The 15,926-nt window shown below is 48.3% G+C and overlaps 2 protein-coding genes across 3 annotated transcripts in view; one reads left to right on the top strand and one right to left on the bottom strand.

Moving 5' to 3' along the window:
- CREB3 (cAMP responsive element binding protein 3) overlaps positions 1-15,926 on the top strand; it is a 47,887-nt gene that overhangs the window by 11,665 nt on the left and 20,296 nt on the right. The gene's annotated exons all lie outside the window — the stretch shown is intronic.
- The window catches only part of TLN1 (talin 1), a 33,836-nt gene that overhangs the window by 1,672 nt on the left and 16,238 nt on the right, over positions 1-15,926 (bottom strand). For both annotated transcript variants that reach the window (XM_081279835.1, XM_081279836.1), the window contains exons 21-55: positions 15,705-15,833; positions 15,420-15,536; positions 15,218-15,331; positions 14,882-15,016; positions 14,594-14,722; positions 14,219-14,321; positions 13,861-14,069; positions 13,356-13,475; positions 12,977-13,174; positions 12,639-12,778; positions 12,353-12,446; positions 12,166-12,255; positions 11,929-12,051; positions 10,021-10,164; positions 9,400-9,561; positions 9,031-9,171; positions 8,756-8,937; positions 8,429-8,561; positions 7,803-7,904; positions 7,552-7,722; positions 7,328-7,477; positions 7,119-7,220; positions 6,920-7,039; positions 6,048-6,194; positions 5,735-5,901; positions 5,382-5,565; positions 5,162-5,287; positions 4,945-5,061; positions 2,444-2,629; positions 2,217-2,324; positions 1,636-1,741; positions 1,318-1,442; positions 1,096-1,221; positions 306-368; positions 16-198 (exon numbers count right to left, since the gene is read on the bottom strand). In XM_081279835.1, the coding sequence (XP_081135961.1) occupies positions 16-198; positions 306-368; positions 1,096-1,221; positions 1,318-1,442; positions 1,636-1,741; positions 2,217-2,324; positions 2,444-2,629; positions 4,945-5,061; positions 5,162-5,287; positions 5,382-5,565; positions 5,735-5,901; positions 6,048-6,194; positions 6,920-7,039; positions 7,119-7,220; positions 7,328-7,477; positions 7,552-7,722; positions 7,803-7,904; positions 8,429-8,561; positions 8,756-8,937; positions 9,031-9,171; positions 9,400-9,561; positions 10,021-10,164; positions 11,929-12,051; positions 12,166-12,255; positions 12,353-12,446; positions 12,639-12,778; positions 12,977-13,174; positions 13,356-13,475; positions 13,861-14,069; positions 14,219-14,321; positions 14,594-14,722; positions 14,882-15,016; positions 15,218-15,331; positions 15,420-15,536; positions 15,705-15,833 (4,746 nt within the window). The remainder of the gene's footprint in view (positions 1-15; positions 199-305; positions 369-1,095; positions 1,222-1,317; positions 1,443-1,635; positions 1,742-2,216; positions 2,325-2,443; positions 2,630-4,944; positions 5,062-5,161; positions 5,288-5,381; positions 5,566-5,734; positions 5,902-6,047; positions 6,195-6,919; positions 7,040-7,118; positions 7,221-7,327; positions 7,478-7,551; positions 7,723-7,802; positions 7,905-8,428; positions 8,562-8,755; positions 8,938-9,030; positions 9,172-9,399; positions 9,562-10,020; positions 10,165-11,928; positions 12,052-12,165; positions 12,256-12,352; positions 12,447-12,638; positions 12,779-12,976; positions 13,175-13,355; positions 13,476-13,860; positions 14,070-14,218; positions 14,322-14,593; positions 14,723-14,881; positions 15,017-15,217; positions 15,332-15,419; positions 15,537-15,704; positions 15,834-15,926) is intronic.

The following is a 15,926-nucleotide window of genomic DNA, read 5'->3' as shown; positions in this document are numbered from 1 at the left end:
GTCAGAATTCCTCACCTGAAGCCGCTTCATTGCCTCAGAGTCCTGGTCAGCCTTGACCTTGCAGGCCACGAGGAGTTGGGCTGTGGAGGCTGCTACCTGTTTGGCAGAGGAGATGAGCTTCTCCTGGCTGGCATGGCCTTGGACAGCTGCGTTGGCTGCCTCGCACAGATTGTTGGTGGCTGCTGCCACCATCCGGGCCTACAGCAGGGAGAGTTGGATGAAAATATGCCTCTTGCCCTGGTCCATCCCTCCTCCAGCCTTTTATGCCTCCCCAACTTGAGACCCAGAATGTGTAGTATACTCACAGCAGAAATAAGACCCTGGGACCACTGCCCATCGTCCAGTGCATTGGCTGGAATGGCGCCCACCTGTGGAGGAAGAAGGAGAGCCCGTTAGACCTGTGCTCTCCTTATGTCAAGCCTCTCAGGTCCTAAGAATATGGTGTGAATAACAAAGCTGTCTCCCTGCTCTCATTATTATTATTTGTGGTACCAAGGGTACCAAGGATTTAACCAAAGGGCCTTCTACTACTGAGCCAGCTATTTATTTATTGGATACTAGGAATCAAATGCAGGGGCACTCAACTGAGCCACATCCCCAGCCCTATTTTTATTTAGTTGTAGAGGGACACAATACCTTTATTATTTATTTATTTTTATGTGGTGGTGCTGAGGATTGAACCCAGTGCCCTCACATGTGCTAGACAAGCACTCTATCACTGAGCTACAGCCCCAGTCCCTCCCAGCCCTATTTTGTTTTTTGGGGGGATTTTTTTTTTTGGTACCAGGGATTGAACTCAGGGGCACTCAACCACTGAGCCATATTCCCCAGGCCCATTTTGTATTTTATTTAGAGATAGGGTCTCACCAAGAAGTTTAGCACCTTGCTGTTGCTGAGGCTGGCTTTGATTTTGCTATCCTCCTGCTTCACCCTTCAGATCTGCTGGACTTTTTATTTTTTATTTTCAGACAGGGTCTCCCTAAGTTGCTCAGGCCTTGAAATTACAATCCTCCCACCTCAGTCTCCCAAACAGCCTGGATTCTAGGTGTGCACCACTGCACCTGGATTCTGGGTATTAATATTTTAAGTATTTACCTTTCCTTGGGCGACCAGTTCTCTCTGGGCAGCTGATGCGGCCTTTACCAGTGCACTGGTGGCTGCTGCAATGGACTTGGCAGCTTCTAATATCTGTTCCTCAAAGTTCAAGGACTCATCTGCCTCCTGCAACAAAGACATACAGGTTGCAGGGAGAGATAAAAATTCAGGAGACCAAAGGTGGGGACCTTCTGCCATTGGAGGGATGTGGGGTGCACTGACCTTGGGTTTGGCCCGGGGCTTCAGCTGCTCTAGCTTTTTGGCTGCAGCCTCAATGGCAGCTGCCGCTCCCAGGAGCTCATTTTCAGCAATGACTGTGGGGTCCTCAGGGTCCACCCATTCTGTTCCTAATGGGATGAAGGGGAAAGGAGGAGGCTAAGGTAGAGCAGGGGGGTCAGAAGCACTGGAAAACTTGGTTAGTACTACTAGGTCCTGGCACCTGTGGGGACTATATGTTAGCTCAGAGATATCTAACCAGGAAGCAGAGATCATACCATTGTAAGGCTTTCCCTTCCCTCCCAGTCCCTGGTCACTTCTCACCCTTCATGGCCTCAGCAGCCTGTATGAGCTCAGTGACTGAACCAGCCACCCGTTTTGAGTGTCCTGTCAATTGCTGCTTCAGTTCTGGGTTTGGCTTCTGCAAGGTCTGAGGGGGCAGGAAACAAAAAGTATAACATCTTAGATTCCACTCTGATCTATGAAGCAGGGCAGACCATGCCACCACCCCATCCCTAAGCACTCCACAGCACAGCCCTCAAACATCATGCTGCCTATCCAAGTATACTCCGTGCATCATGCTGCACACATGGTGAGGAACAGGGCTTTGTCACTCACCGGCTGACAAGGAGCAGCAAGGAGAATGATGAAATAAAAAGACAGATGATGAAGGTGGGAAGAGACAAGAAAAGAGGAAGAAGAGGAAGTAAGAGGGAGAAACAAAGACAATAAGAATGATAGGGCCCCAGAGGAAGGGAGTTTTGGAAACAAGAATGGATTTGGAAATAGATGGCAAGGTATGGAGGGAATTTAAAGAAAAAAATAAGAGTTGGGTTTGAGCCTTGTGGGAAGAAGACTATGTATTCAGGGAGGCTGGGATGATGAGCAAATAATGCCCTCCTTACCAGCAGCACATGGTCCAGCAATTCCAGGTAGCCATTGGCACATTCTCGGCCATAGTGCAGGGCCCGAAGCCGTACATCAGGGGCTACTTCTGGGTGATAAGCTGCTTCCTGTCCCCAGAGTAATATATTAGCTTTAGGATTCCATAGACCTCCAGGCCTCCCAAGTCCCTGCAGTTTCATGGCCCTCATATTCTTCCCCAAGGCTACCTCACTATTAGCATTCCTACCTTGCAAGCCCGAAGCATATCTGCAATAGCACGACGGCTCAGATTGGCTGTGGCAATGACATCTTCCTGGCGACAAGAATTGCCAGCAGCAACAGCTTTGGCTGTTGCCATGGTAATACCCTTGGTCATTCTGATGAAATCTTCTGGGGTAGAGGTCTTGGAAGGTGGCTCTGGGGAACAGAAAACCTGTTGGAGCAGAATAAGAAGAAAGATTTTACAGTGACTGAGACTGTAAGACAATGTCATACTCTATGCTCATGTGATTTGCTCAATCATCTGTGTTTGTTCAGCAAACATTCCTTGAGTATTTATTGGAGGTCAAGTCCTTGTGGATATTTGTACATAGCTAATGGAATTGAAGGTAGCTGATTGATGTTTCTACTGAAGTGACTGGGGGAGAGTTTGTTTGAAATGAAAATAGAGGCTTCTGGCTGGGGATGTAACTCAGTGGAAAAGCACGTGCTTAGCATCTACAAGGCTCTGGGTACAACTCCTAGCACTGAAAAAACAAAGAAACAAAGAAAAAAAAAAAGTCAGAGCAAAGCAAGTAGAAAAGCCTATAGCTGGCAAGAGCCTGGCATGCTCTTAGAACTGATAAGAGTCCAGAGGAATAGGGGCACAGAAAGCAGAAGAGTGGGATGTTGGCAGAGGCCCAACAGTAGTGGGTTTTAAGCAGTGAAGTAACATAATCTTATTTATGCTCAGGATTGAACCCAGGATCTCAAGCATGCTAGGCAAGCACTCTACCATTAAGCTCTATCACCAGCCCTAATTTAAAAATTTAAAAGATAATTTGGGCTACTATAGAAAGAATAGATTGGAGGGGTGCTGAAATGTGGAGATCAGATAGATACTATTGCATGAATTCGGCTAAGGACTGTTGATGATCTGGACAAGGCAGTGGTGGTGGAAGAGATGGGGAAGAGACAAAGTGAGATCTATCTGGAGGGAGAACTAACAAGAATTGCTAATGAACTTAGATAAGGAGAATGAAATATTTTTAGATGTTAAAGCTGGGTTTCTAGCTTTAGAAAATGGTTATTCAAAATTTCCATTTACTGGGATGGAGAAGACTAGGAAAGGACTAGGTATGGAAGGCAGAAAGTTGAGAGTTTCAATTTGGATATCTGGTGAAAACAGAGCATCAGAAAGATGAGGAGAGAGGAAAATGGTAGAGGCTGAAAGCAGGGAGAAGACTGGTACAACAGGCAAAGTGAAGGAGAGAAAATGAAAGTCTGAACAAGAGGGCAGACAATGGGGCTAGAGGGGGGGAATGAAAGGAAAAGGGCATGAAAGCAGTGCTGGTGCATACCTACAATCCCAGTGACTAGAGAGGCACTGGCAGGAGGATCAAGTTCAAGGCCAGCCTCAACAACTTGATAATATCAAGACCTTATTTCAAAATAAAAATTAAAAGGGCTAGGGATTGGGCTGAGGTTGTGGCTCAGTGCTCACCTAGCATGTGCGAGGCCCTGGGTTTGATCCTCAGCACCACATAAAAATAAAATAAAATAAAGGTATTGTGTCCAACTACAACTAATATATATGTATCTGTTTATATAGCTAGGGATTTAGCTCAGTAATAAAGTACCCCTGAATTCTATCCCCAGTACGGCAGGGGGATGGTGGTAAAGAAAGCTAGAAAGGAAAAGGGACTAGAGAAGGGGAGTGGAAGGGTTTTGCAATGGCCTGGATATAGTGAATAAGTTGGAAATCAAGGATGTTTGAGAACTCTTCATGATTTCAGGTTATGACCACTGTTTATAGAGGTGGCCTTGAGGCAGAACTGCATGGAGATGGGCTGGGGATGTGGCTCAAGCGGTAGCACGCTCGCCTGGCATGCGTGCGGCCTGGGTTTGATTCTCAGCACCACATAAAAAAATAAAATAAAGATGTTGTGTCTGCCGAAAACTAAAAAAAAAATATTAAAAAAAAAAAAAAAAGAACTGCATGGAGCCACTGCATCTAGGTGGTGATATCAAACAGGTAGTTGAGATGAACAAAGAACAGGAAGTCAGCTTAAAGAATGAAAATGAAAGTGATTAAACTCACCCAAGATTGGAATAGAGAAAAAAGGCTATTTTTACAATTCTGCATTTACTAGGTTGAAGGTGATCCAATGATGGCTACTAAAATGACATTTAAGCAGCAAGAGAAAAGCCAGTATCAAGAAAGCCAAAAGCAGAGAGAATTTCAAAGAGATGTTTATTAACAAGAGTCAAATGCTATGGAAATGTTTGAAGAGAATAAAGATCAAAAAGAGATCACTGAATGTAGCAACTAAGAGGCCTGTGGAAAATGGAGAAAATGGGAAGATGGTGGTGAAAGCAAATAGCTATCAAATGCTAAGGAATCAATAAGGAAAGAAGGGAAAGACACACAAGAAGTTTGGCAATAAGAATGTGTTTAACTGTATTTGTGAATGTGAGGTACATGTTTACAATCTATCACGTTGCCTCTCTCTGACCCTAGTTTGTGATGCCCAGACTTCTTGTGCTCACCGCCAGTTCCTGCCGTATGTGTTCTGTTGTTGCCTCCAGGGCCCGGGTGCCTTTGGTGGCTTCATCTTCCACAGCTTTCACTGTCTTGAGCAGTGATGTCACATTGGTCACCATCACCTAAGAGCATCAAAGAGTGGGGGGAGGGGATCACTTTAAAATAACAGGAAGAAGTGCATTAATCACCCCCATCCTGATAGTGCTCCTCATTCCCTTCAACCTTGGCAGAATTCTTCAGCTGCCACACTGCAGGGTCATCCCCAACTTTGCCAGCTGCAGCCTTTGTTGCACTGATGAGGTCTCCCAGGGCCTTGGCTACATCCTTCACTGCATTGATCAGCACCACCTGTGTAAAAGAGAGGTGGCTCTGGTCTATGGGAGAAGGAAGAGGAGCAGGAAGTAGTTCTAGCCAAAATTAGGGATATCAGGTGTATAGATACCTGGGTCTCAGGGTCCTCGGCTCCCAAGCTGGCTGCACCAAGCTTGACCACATCAGCAAGGCGGGTGATGGTGGCAACAGAAGACTGGGCAGCCTGTGCCAACTTTTCCTGGCTCCCGGCTGCATTCTGCACCAGGACCTTGGTATCCTCCACCAGCACCTTTGCAGTCTTCAGAATGCCCTCCCTGAGGAAGGGTCCAGCCTAGTCAGCTCTTCTCAGATCTGACTGCCCACTTGAGCTGACCCAGAGTTCCCAGACTAGGTTTTCCCCCAAACAAGCTAATGATATATCCTGCCTTTTTCTGGCCCTATGTCCCAACCTGGGTGCTTCCCTCAGGCCAGTTCCCTCCTCACCGATGGTCAGCAAAAGTTTCAGCACCCTCACGGTTGAGCGTGCCAGCAGTAGCAAACATGATGGTGGTGTCGAGGTCGGCGATAATACCAGACACAGCACTGGCTGCTGTGATGCAGGCCTGGGTGCCACGATTCCCAGCCTGGAGTGCAGCCAGGACGTGGGAGACCTGGGATAGGGAAAGTTACATGGTGCCATGTATAAGGGAAAGGTCATCCACGCTTGGAAGAAGAAACAAAAGGAAAGGGCTGGGAAGGCCAGAGGAGTGTGGAAAAGACCTCAGGTTGGGTAGCCAGCCCTGCAGCCCATGGTCACCTTCTCAGACACTCTCCGGGCACACTCGATGAGTTCTTTCTTGGTGTAGGCATCACTGGGGCTGCACTGCAGGGCACCTGCCTTGGTGACCAGAGCAGCACAGCCATGGCCCAGCTCCTGTACTCGGTGCTTGATGTGGGCACCTATCTGTGAGCAGGGGGAAAGACAGATTTTACAAGGGGCACTCAGGGCACCTCCACAGTATTTAGAAGAGTAACCAAGGATATTAGGATCACTGACAAATGGAATTGTGGAGAAAAGCTGCCAGCACACTCTTCTGGTTTCATGTCCTTTAAGTGGAGGTCACCTCATACACATGGAAAACAATAGCAAAACTGGTGAGGTTGTGTTAAGCACAGTGAGGAGGAGGAGAGAAGCACTTTGTACTTGAGGGATTGGACCAGAGGGCTGTGGATTACAATTTGGCCTGTATGGGACTGCGGTAGGTTTGGGGCTGGGGATTAGGTGTGTCCGGGTAAGATCCAATTACTTGCTTTCTTGGAAAGCCAGGAACTTAGGGAAGGATGAGCGCCATGAGTTTACAACAGGAAGAACTAAGAAGGGATAGTGCCAGTATAGACTTGTAGAAGAGAAGCAGAAGGTTGGCAGAGGCAAGAGAGGCAGGGCTGAGAAGTCCTTAGAACTTGAGCTATCTCCCTTATCCTTGTGACTGAAGGCTTTGATCTCCTCTGTCCCTATGTAGAGTCCTGATCACTCTTTAGTAGAGGGGCCCTGAGGGCATGTTCCGTTTTCTGCCAGATTAGATAAAGTCAGTGGGACAACCATAGAGGCTGACAGATGGGAACAAAGGGCATGTCCCAGAGACTTCCTGTGAGGGGGTCAGGGAAGGTCAGAGCTGCCTCCATGTTTACCTCTTCATTTTCAGCAGCCACAGCTGCAGGCTTGGCCTGCAAGGCCAGGCGGCCATAGTCACTGGTCAGCTGGTTGGCGAGAGGGCCTAGCTCCTCAGGACTGGTGTTTGACTTGGTTACCTAATGATAACAGAAAAAGTCATGTTTTATCCAAACTCAACTCTCCAAGGGCAGTCCACTTACAATCTCCTAAACTCACCATCTCCTGAACAGAGACTGCAATGGCCTTGGCTGTCCGCACCATAGTTGTTTGGTAATCCACGAAGGAACCTTCTGGTTCACCCATTGGTCCTTCATCTAGCTGAGTGGGGGGAATGGGGCAAGGGGGAAGACCATCAGGGTCTCTGGCACTGCTTAAGGCCCTAGGCCAGGATAACTTCCATACCCACAGGGACCTGGGAGTCTAACCTGGTTGATGGCCTGAGTGATGGAGTCCACCATGCCGCCAACAACCCCTGCAGCGCTGGCTGCCTCATTCAGGGTGGTTGTTAGGTCCTCTACAGCCTCTGTCATCATCTGCACAGCTTCCTCCAAGGCTTCCTGGGTGTGAGCTGCTTGCTGTGGGGCACAGTGAGTTAGTGGAAGGGAACCCTGTTATTCCTGCTCCTCCCACTCTCCCTCCCCCTCACTACCTTGGGGTTACCACCAGCCTCCTTGGCAGTGTACAGCAACTGCAGGGCAGACTCTGCCAAGGTTTTAGTCTGGTCCAGAAGCGCCATCTGCTGCGGGTGGCTCAGAGTCTTGGAGGCAGCACCCACTGCAGCCAGGGTGAGTGGCTCAAAGTATTGGGCCATCTGAGACACCTGAGGCAAGGGGTTAGAATGGGGTCAAGTACTCTCTCTCACCTTCCCCACCAGGACTCCTCACAGATCTTCCTAGGTACCTTGTGTCCCAGCTGGGAGGCTTCAGCTCTGGCTGCACTGGCCAGTGGCTCGATGAGATGGGATATCTCCTGCACTGCAGTGAGCATCTGGGTGTGCAAGGCCTGGGGAAGCAAGTGTATATCAGCTCTGATTGTGACCTGTAGTAGGATCCTGTGGTGCACAGAACCCTACTCATCCAACTTTTTTTTTTGTACCAGGGATTGAACCCAAGGGTACTTAACCACAGAACTACAACCCCAACCCTTTTTAAAAAATTTTATTTTGAGATAGGATCTTGCTAAATTGCTTAGGGCTTAGATAAGCCACTGAGGCTGGCCTTGAACTTGGTGATCCTCCTGTCTCAGCCTTCTGAGTTGCTGGGGTTATAGGTGTGAACCACCATGCTTGGCTTCCAACATTTTTTTGTGGTGCTGGAGGCTGAACCCAGGGCATTATGCACAATAAGCACACACTCGACCCCTGAGCTACGCCCTGGCCCCACTCTTCTTGCCATACAGAACTTCCTAATCCTGCTGGACATGTTTCAGCTCTTTGATGTCTTTGTGAAGCCCACTCTCCGATTCCCTCTTCCTGGAGTCTGATGTCTTCCCCTTACCTCTTGAGAGAGGTAAAACTTTCCCCTTACCTCTTGAGAGATTCCTTCACGGGGAGCAAGCTGCTGGCTGACTGCAGCAAGGGAAGCCTGGTCTAAGTCCCGTAGACAGCTGTTCAGAGCTGCAATGGCCGTCTCACATTCCAGCTGCCCTGGGGCCTTGTCCCTGCAGATGCATCACAGGTTCCATACCAAGAATATCTCCTTTAAACAGGGCTAGTCTATCTCCTCCATGAATTCCCCAAATTTGGAGTAAAAGGTGTCATTCAACCCTACTCCATCTAACTGTATCTAAGTGCCCACCCCCTCCATTCTGCCATGTTTGTCCCCGAGCCGCACCAGTTCTGCACCTCACAGTACCTCATGCTTGTAATAAGCTTCTTGATGGAGTCTGAGACAGTTCGGGAGTGGCCGGCCAGCACTGACCAGCGTGGGGGGTCCCGAGGATTGACTGCAAGGGCCCGGGCTGTCTGGATGAGTCCCCCAGCACTCTCCAACATTGTCTTGGCAGAGATCACAATGGGCTCCATGGCAGCCCGGCCCTAGGGAGAGGGGAGCAGAGAGGTTAGTCTCACAGTACCCCAGAAGATGAGGTGACATGTTAGTCTGTCAGTTCTCTCTTCACTTTGTCTCACCTCAGGGCTGATCTGGGCAGGGATGCTGGAGAACTCAGGGTTTGATGCAAAGGCACTCAGATTGTCCACAGCCTCCAGCAGAGGGGCTGTTGCTGCCCTACACTGGGCACGGTTCTCTTCTGTAAAGGCCCCATCTAATGCCTGGAAATGACAGGAAGGTCCTGAGGATTCAGCTTGTAGACATAGAAAGTGAAGCTCATACCTCCCCCCAGAGCTTAAAATATTAGGAGACTGGTAGTAGCCACTGGAATAGGAAAGGGCTTAGGCTTGGTTAGAGGATCTGGCAGAAGGCCTCAGAGAATGAGTGGGAGACTGAGGGGGAGAAAACAGGGCAGATCAGGAAGATGATGAAATTCAATCACTGGAAACCTTGATGGTCTTGACAAGATTGGCTGTGCTATTGGCCACCTCCTTGGCTGATTGTACAAACTGGCGTTTGGCGGTAGGATTGGCTGTTCGGGCAGAAGCCAGACGGCAGCTGTTACATAGTGCAGAGGTGTGTTTGGCCACAATGGTGGCTGCAGAGAGCACCTGAGAAGACAGAAATATGGAAAACTCATGACAAGGGCAGGAGAGAAGTGCACATACCCAAGGAGAAGCCATTTTAAGGTTGGAGGATGGTGAACAATGTTCTTGGATGTCTAAATAGGAAACACACAGTCACCAGATAAGTCAAGATTAGAAACAGAGATACCTAAAGATGAATTGAGGCAGTAGGGAGGAGATGAAAGACAGATACATTAAGGGAGAAAAACCAAAATAGGGCAATTGGGAGAATAATCTCAATCATCTGTAAGGAAGTTGTGAATTTAGCTATAAGAATGATGAGAAATATGACAGAAGACATTACCTAAGGAGAAGCTCTGTGCGGAAGGTTAGAGATGGGTCCCTTCCCTCTCCTCCCCACATATGCTTCCTCTCCCTCTCTCCCCTTGAAGTCCAGTCTGCTCTTTCCCAGACTTGCCCATGGTACCTGCTCCCTTGTGTTACCTGGGCCTGGGTACAGCCAGGCTCCCCCAAACTCTGACAGGCCATCTGAATTGCTTGGTTTGCCCTGGCAAACTGTGTGGGTTCCACCAGTCCTTGCTGTCCAGCTTGGCTGTTAGGGTCAGAGACGCCAACCAGATATGCTGCCTAAAGAGAAAAAGGGGGTGGGGGTGAGGAATAAAGATTGTAGGTCAGAAATGAATAGTGAAAGTAGGGACAGAAAGAAAGAGGAATAAGTTTAGAGAATAGGGTTTATTTTTCTGAGTTCTACATAAGTGGAAATATAATAATGAACAGTGGTTACACTGTAATAAAACAACACCACCAAACTCCTGTTTTGTTAAATATTTTTTAAAAATTTCAGAAGATTAAAAAAGTAATTAAAAAAAAAAAAAGCTAACAAACAACAGCCAGGCACTGTGGTGCATGCCTGTAATCCCAGTGGCTCTGGAGGCTGAGGCAGGAGGACCACAGGTTCAAAGCCAGCCTCAGCAAAAGTGAGGTGCTTACAACTCAGTGAGACCCTGTCTCTAAATAAAATACAAAATAGGGCTGGGGATGTGGCTCAGTGGTGGAGGGCCCCTGAGTTTAATCCCCAATGCCAAAAAAAAAAAAAAAAAAAAAAAAAGCCAACAACAAAAAACACAAAGGATTTTAATGAATATCTATTTAGAGGTGTGTATATGTATGTGTGTGTTGGGTTCTACAGTGAAAAGTATAGCTTACTGTGAGTAATGGTGAAAAAAGTTTCTCTCATCCCCCGACCCCACACATATAGGCAAAGTTTCTTTAAAGATAAAACTATGAAGGTTATTAAGTTAATTAACACTGATGACATCTCTAAGCTTCAGATATTTGAAAAACAGGAAGGGATGGGGATATACTGGATATAAAAAAGTTTTTTTGATTCATACCTCCATCAGTACATGAAAGCTTTGCTTTTTCCTGTTTGTTTATCAGAAAGAAATGAAGAAACAAAAACAAAAAGATTTTCAAAAGCTAAGATACACAGAGCTGGGTATCCAAAATAATAGGACAATGGGAGGTGGAGTTTGGGGGAGTAGATGGTGGGCTTGCAGGGAGACACAAGTCTAAGAAGGACTCTCCAGCTAGTTTAAGGGTCAATGCATTAAAGTAAAACACTCTCCAAGCCACTAAGGAGTTTTATACTTGATAATGTAGAAAATGATAGTTAAGTGGTAACTCAAGTAACGAGAGATGTTGTTTCTGATACTATTTTAATAAAAAAAGACTTCACTTGGGCAGAGAGTGTGGTTCAGTGGTATAGCACTTGCTAGCATTCACAAGGCCCTGGCTGTAATCTTTAGCCCCACTAATAATAAGCAAAACAACAACAAAGCAACCTCACAGATGGACAGTGTGATCATAACTACAGTTCAAGGTTTACAGCAATCAGAATTGTTGCTATTCAACAATTGCTGTCGAGTATCTCCCCTTTAGGAGGGGGAAGCCCAGATTTCTTTTTTCTTTTCTTTCTTTTTTAGTATTTTAAGAATATATTTTAGTTGGGCTGGGGATTGGCTCAAGCGGTGGCGCGCTCGCCTGGCATGCGTGCGGCCCGGGTTCGATCCTCAGCACCACACACCAACAAAGATGTTGTGTCCGCCGAGAACTAAAAATGAATGTTAAAAATTCTCTCTCTCTCTCTCTCTCTCTCTCTCTCTCTTTAAAAAAAAAAAAAATATATATATATATATATATATATATATTTTAGTTGATAGACCTTTATCTTATTTATTTATATGTGGTGTTGAGAAATGAACCCAGAGGGAAACTCAGATTTTAAAGAGTTGGCTTTGTAGACACAAACTTCTTGATTTATGTACATGTGAGGGGAGATGGGGCAAGGAAAGTAGGAATTATTCCCAGAACCTGTTTCAGGGAAATAACCTGAGCAGCTGCTTCGGTGAAGCCACAGAGGGCCTTGGAAGCTGTGGCAATGGCCTCCCCAAATTCTGGCAGGTTTCCATTCTTGGCATTTTGGGAGATGCCAGTCATGGCCTCACCCAGCACCTGAGGAACAGAGAATATCAGGAGAGTTAGATGGTATCATCTGAGCACTAGGGCAGCATCTAGTTGGTACCATCTTCCTAGCCTCATTCCTCCTGGGCTCCTAGCTGCATTTACCTTTGAGTTCTCCATGACACTGTCCAGGCAGCCAAAGTAGGACATATCATTGATGGGCTGGACTGGATTCTCCAGGAGTTCGCGGACTGTCTGTGTGAGTGGAAGGAGATAGGAAATCCAAGACACCTCCCTCAGCCCCAAACCCAGAACACCCTCCTTGAGCCTCTAACCCTAGCCAAGTGCTCACCTCCAATTCCCTCAGGGCGTTATCACACTCCTTCTGGCCTGGTGCCTGCTGGGTGCACATGGTGATGAGCTGGTTGATGCTATCAGTCACTGCCCTTGGGGGACAGAAAATTGAGTAAATAGGTGAATGGGTGAATAGGTGATCATTCCTGGGTCCTTTGTACACATGGGAAGTCTCTATTTCTCCCTTCTGCCTTATTGTTCGTAAGCTGGGGAACTCACATTAAATGCCTCCTCCCCAGTTTCTCTCACATGCCCTAGGGTTGGGCTTCCCAGCACTGACTTACCTGGCAGCTGTAGCCAGCTGACTCTTGAGGTTGGGGGCAGCAGGGTCTGTGGACAGGGCCTTAGCAGCCAGAAGAAGTTTACTTGAAGACATGGAGATGCCCTTCAAGTTGGATACAACTTGGGCCCGGTCCTCCTGGCTCTGTTAAAGGTGAGAAGGTCATATGTTCTCCTGTCCCATCTTATTTGTCTCTAAAAAAAAATATTTTCTAGACATTCAGGCACTGCTAGAGAGTGGAGTAAGGAGGGAGCCAGGAGCACATCTAGACTCTGTGGTCACCCAAGTTCTCCTATCTGGCCCCCAAAGGAGACCACGTAACTAGACCCTCTGCTTTCATACCGGGGCCTGTCCTGCCATTTCCACGCCAGCTTCTAGGAAGGTACTGAAGTCCTGTCCAAATCGACCTGAAGCTCGAGCCAGGTCCTGAGGGGTTCCCCGGGAGGCCTGCACCAGTTCTGTGGCTGCCTGATTCAGCCCAGCAGCAGCTTCATTCAACCGGCTCTGAGCTTCTTGAAATGTCCCAGTGCTGGGAGGAAGCTGCAGGGTTAGAGAAGAATGGAATGGTGTGGGAAAGGAGGGTTGGCAGGGTAGGCACAAAACCTGAGGGGAAAAAAGGGGGAGAGATCTGGGCAGTCAGAATCAAAAAAGTCTATCAGTAACAAGGGAAGGCTTGGAATATTCTTGACTCTTCTGTTCTCCTTCACCTTGGTCCCCTTACCGAGTCACTCAGGAGTCGCTTGCTGGCATCTCCAACTGTTCTCAGGGCATTATCCACATCTCGTTGGCCGGGCAGGCAGCTGACACAGCGGTTTAGTGCCTGGGTCACTGCTTTAGCTACCTGAAGTGGAAAGGAAATAAGGTTGCCAAAGTGGGAAAAATCTAGGAGTTTTCTTCTTCCCCATTCCTGAGACACAGGAGATAACAAGTGCTCCTGATTCCGAAAGTGGAAAAGGAAAGGGGGTGCTCTAGCTGAATAGGCTGGGGTCAGAGTATCAAGTAATAGTGATCAAACTTCCTTAAACTTGGTATTTAGCTAGGCCCATGCTTTAGCCTACTGAGATACTTTTTCCAAGATTGGAAGAAAGAAGGATAGAATCCAGGAAAAAGCTCTCATGAGCAGGTCCAAGATATCCCTCCGTCAGTGTGCATGAAGTTCTGATGGGGTTGACCTTATTAAGGGGCTCAGGGGGGTAGAGAGTGAGTGGCCCTTCCTAATACCTGACCTGGGCAAGACGCTGCTGGCTCTCAGGATCCCCTGGGTGGCCAGCTGCCTTTTTTGCTTCCTCGATGAGGCTGCTAGCCTTGTCCAGTACATCACTGGCTGTGTCAAGCACAATGGCTTGCACTGTGGGATCTGATGTCAGAGCAGCTACACCCCTAGCAGCCTGGGCCAGTGACCGCAGCCCACCTGCCACATCCCGAGCAGCAATACCTGGGGAAACAAGAGGAGGGAAGGGAAAAACTGCCTTCAATGGTGGGCTCTGATCCCAGTGGTTTCCTCTGTTGGCCCCATCCCTCATCTAGCTCCCATTTCCCCACCTCCCTACCATATGCCCCGTTCCTGGCCCTCTGCCTGCATACCTGCATAATTCTCATTGCCCTGTGCGACCTCCCCCAGCAGCTGGGCAATGGCAGAGCTCACTGCTTTGGTGCTGTTGCCAAGGTCCTGGGCACATTTCTCCATCTACACATGATGGGAGAAATAGGCTCAGGGGAAGGAGGAATGAGGAGAATGCACTTGAGAAGGTACCTGGGTACAGTTTAAATGACAGTTTCGGGCAGCTCTGTAGCACAGCTAGCAAGGAAGACGTTTGGGATTTGAGTAAGAAGATGTTAAGAATACTCATTACCAGGGCTCAGTGGTAGAGAGCTTGCTTAGCATGGCTACAAAGGCCTGGGTTCCATCCCCACCACACACACACACACACAAAAACAAAACAAAACAAAAAACCTTACCGTCTCCCCAGGTAAGGGTTTAAGCTTGCCATCTCGAGCTGCTGCCTTCACTTCCTGCAGATCTCTCTCTAGATTCTGTACCACACTCAGTGCAGAATCCATCTCCAAAGGCCCACATGCTTCCTGAGCCTGCAATGATAAGAAGGGGTTTGGGATGTAGGAGGTATGGGTCTGTCTCACCGACACCTCAGATTACACACTGTCCCTATTAAAGGTTATACTATACAGATTACCTGTTATATCAGGACTCTACCCTCATTTCCCAACAGCCAAAAGTGGCTTTCATACCTTCTGGGCAGCTGTTCGGAGTTCAGCCAGTGCAGTGCCCAGGTTCTTAGCACACTGACTTAGCTGCATGGCTGAAGCCTGGTCCTGAATTGTTGGCACTGAGGCCTTCGCAGCTGCCACCATCTTCCCACCTGGCTGTTAGGGAACAGATAGGCAGATAGGGTGTGCCATCCTCCCTTTGGGCTTGGGTATAAGGACTAATAATGGTCAGGACATGGTGAGCACTGGAGCTCAGTATTGGGAAAGACGCAACTAGCAAACATTTAAATTGTGGGAGATGTTGGTGCTGGCAAGGTGGGGAGGGCCTGGTCTAAGAGGAAGGAGAGGGCGCCTTGCCTGCAGGAAGCTCTGGCTGGCAGCAATGAGGGCTAGCTGAGCGCTGGGGCTGTCAGGTTGTGCTTGGCTCCCTCGGACGCCCTGTACCAGCAGTGGAATCTGTTCTGCCACAGCCTGTAGGTAGAAATGTCATTAGTGCCACCTCCCCACAGACTAGGGAAAGTCCCCTTCTTCTCATCTCATGTGCCTCTTGGAGACTTACCTTGCAGCTCTGCACCAGCAGGGGCTGAGGACCCGCAGAGGCCTTGGGGGTGGAGGCTGCATGTTGAGCTGCAGCAATGGTCTGTGTGGCTGAGGCTGCAGCCTGTTTGGCTGCGTGCTGTGAGGACAGAGCAGTCAGGACAACCCAGGTATTTCCAAGTCCAGTCCCAGGTCACCTGGCCCCTGCTATGCCCACAAGGACACACTGACTCTCCTGTACATCCCTCTGGTTCAAGCCTCTCACAGCACCCACACTCTCTTGTTCTTGTTGACTTCTCAGCCTCACCTCCAGGCGTTGTACCAGCTTTTTTTTGATGGCATTCTGTGCAGCTGCATTGGTGGCCATGCGGAGCCCCTCAGCCGCCTCTCGCAGCCGTTGCTGCTGCTCTTCACTGTCAGGGTGGGCAGCTGCCCCCTGAGAAAAGTGGACAGTCATCACTCTGCATCCCTGTGGACCCTCAATATGCTCTGCTATGACCCCTCTAGACTTGATTTGAAATACATTTGT

This window comes from Spermophilus citellus, assembly GCF_964194105.1.
Source record: "Spermophilus citellus genome assembly, chromosome: 2".
Lineage (NCBI taxonomy): Eukaryota > Metazoa > Chordata > Mammalia > Rodentia > Sciuridae > Spermophilus > Spermophilus citellus.
The sequence above is the reverse complement of the archived record's forward strand: the minus strand, read 5'-3'. Positions and strand labels throughout refer to the sequence as shown.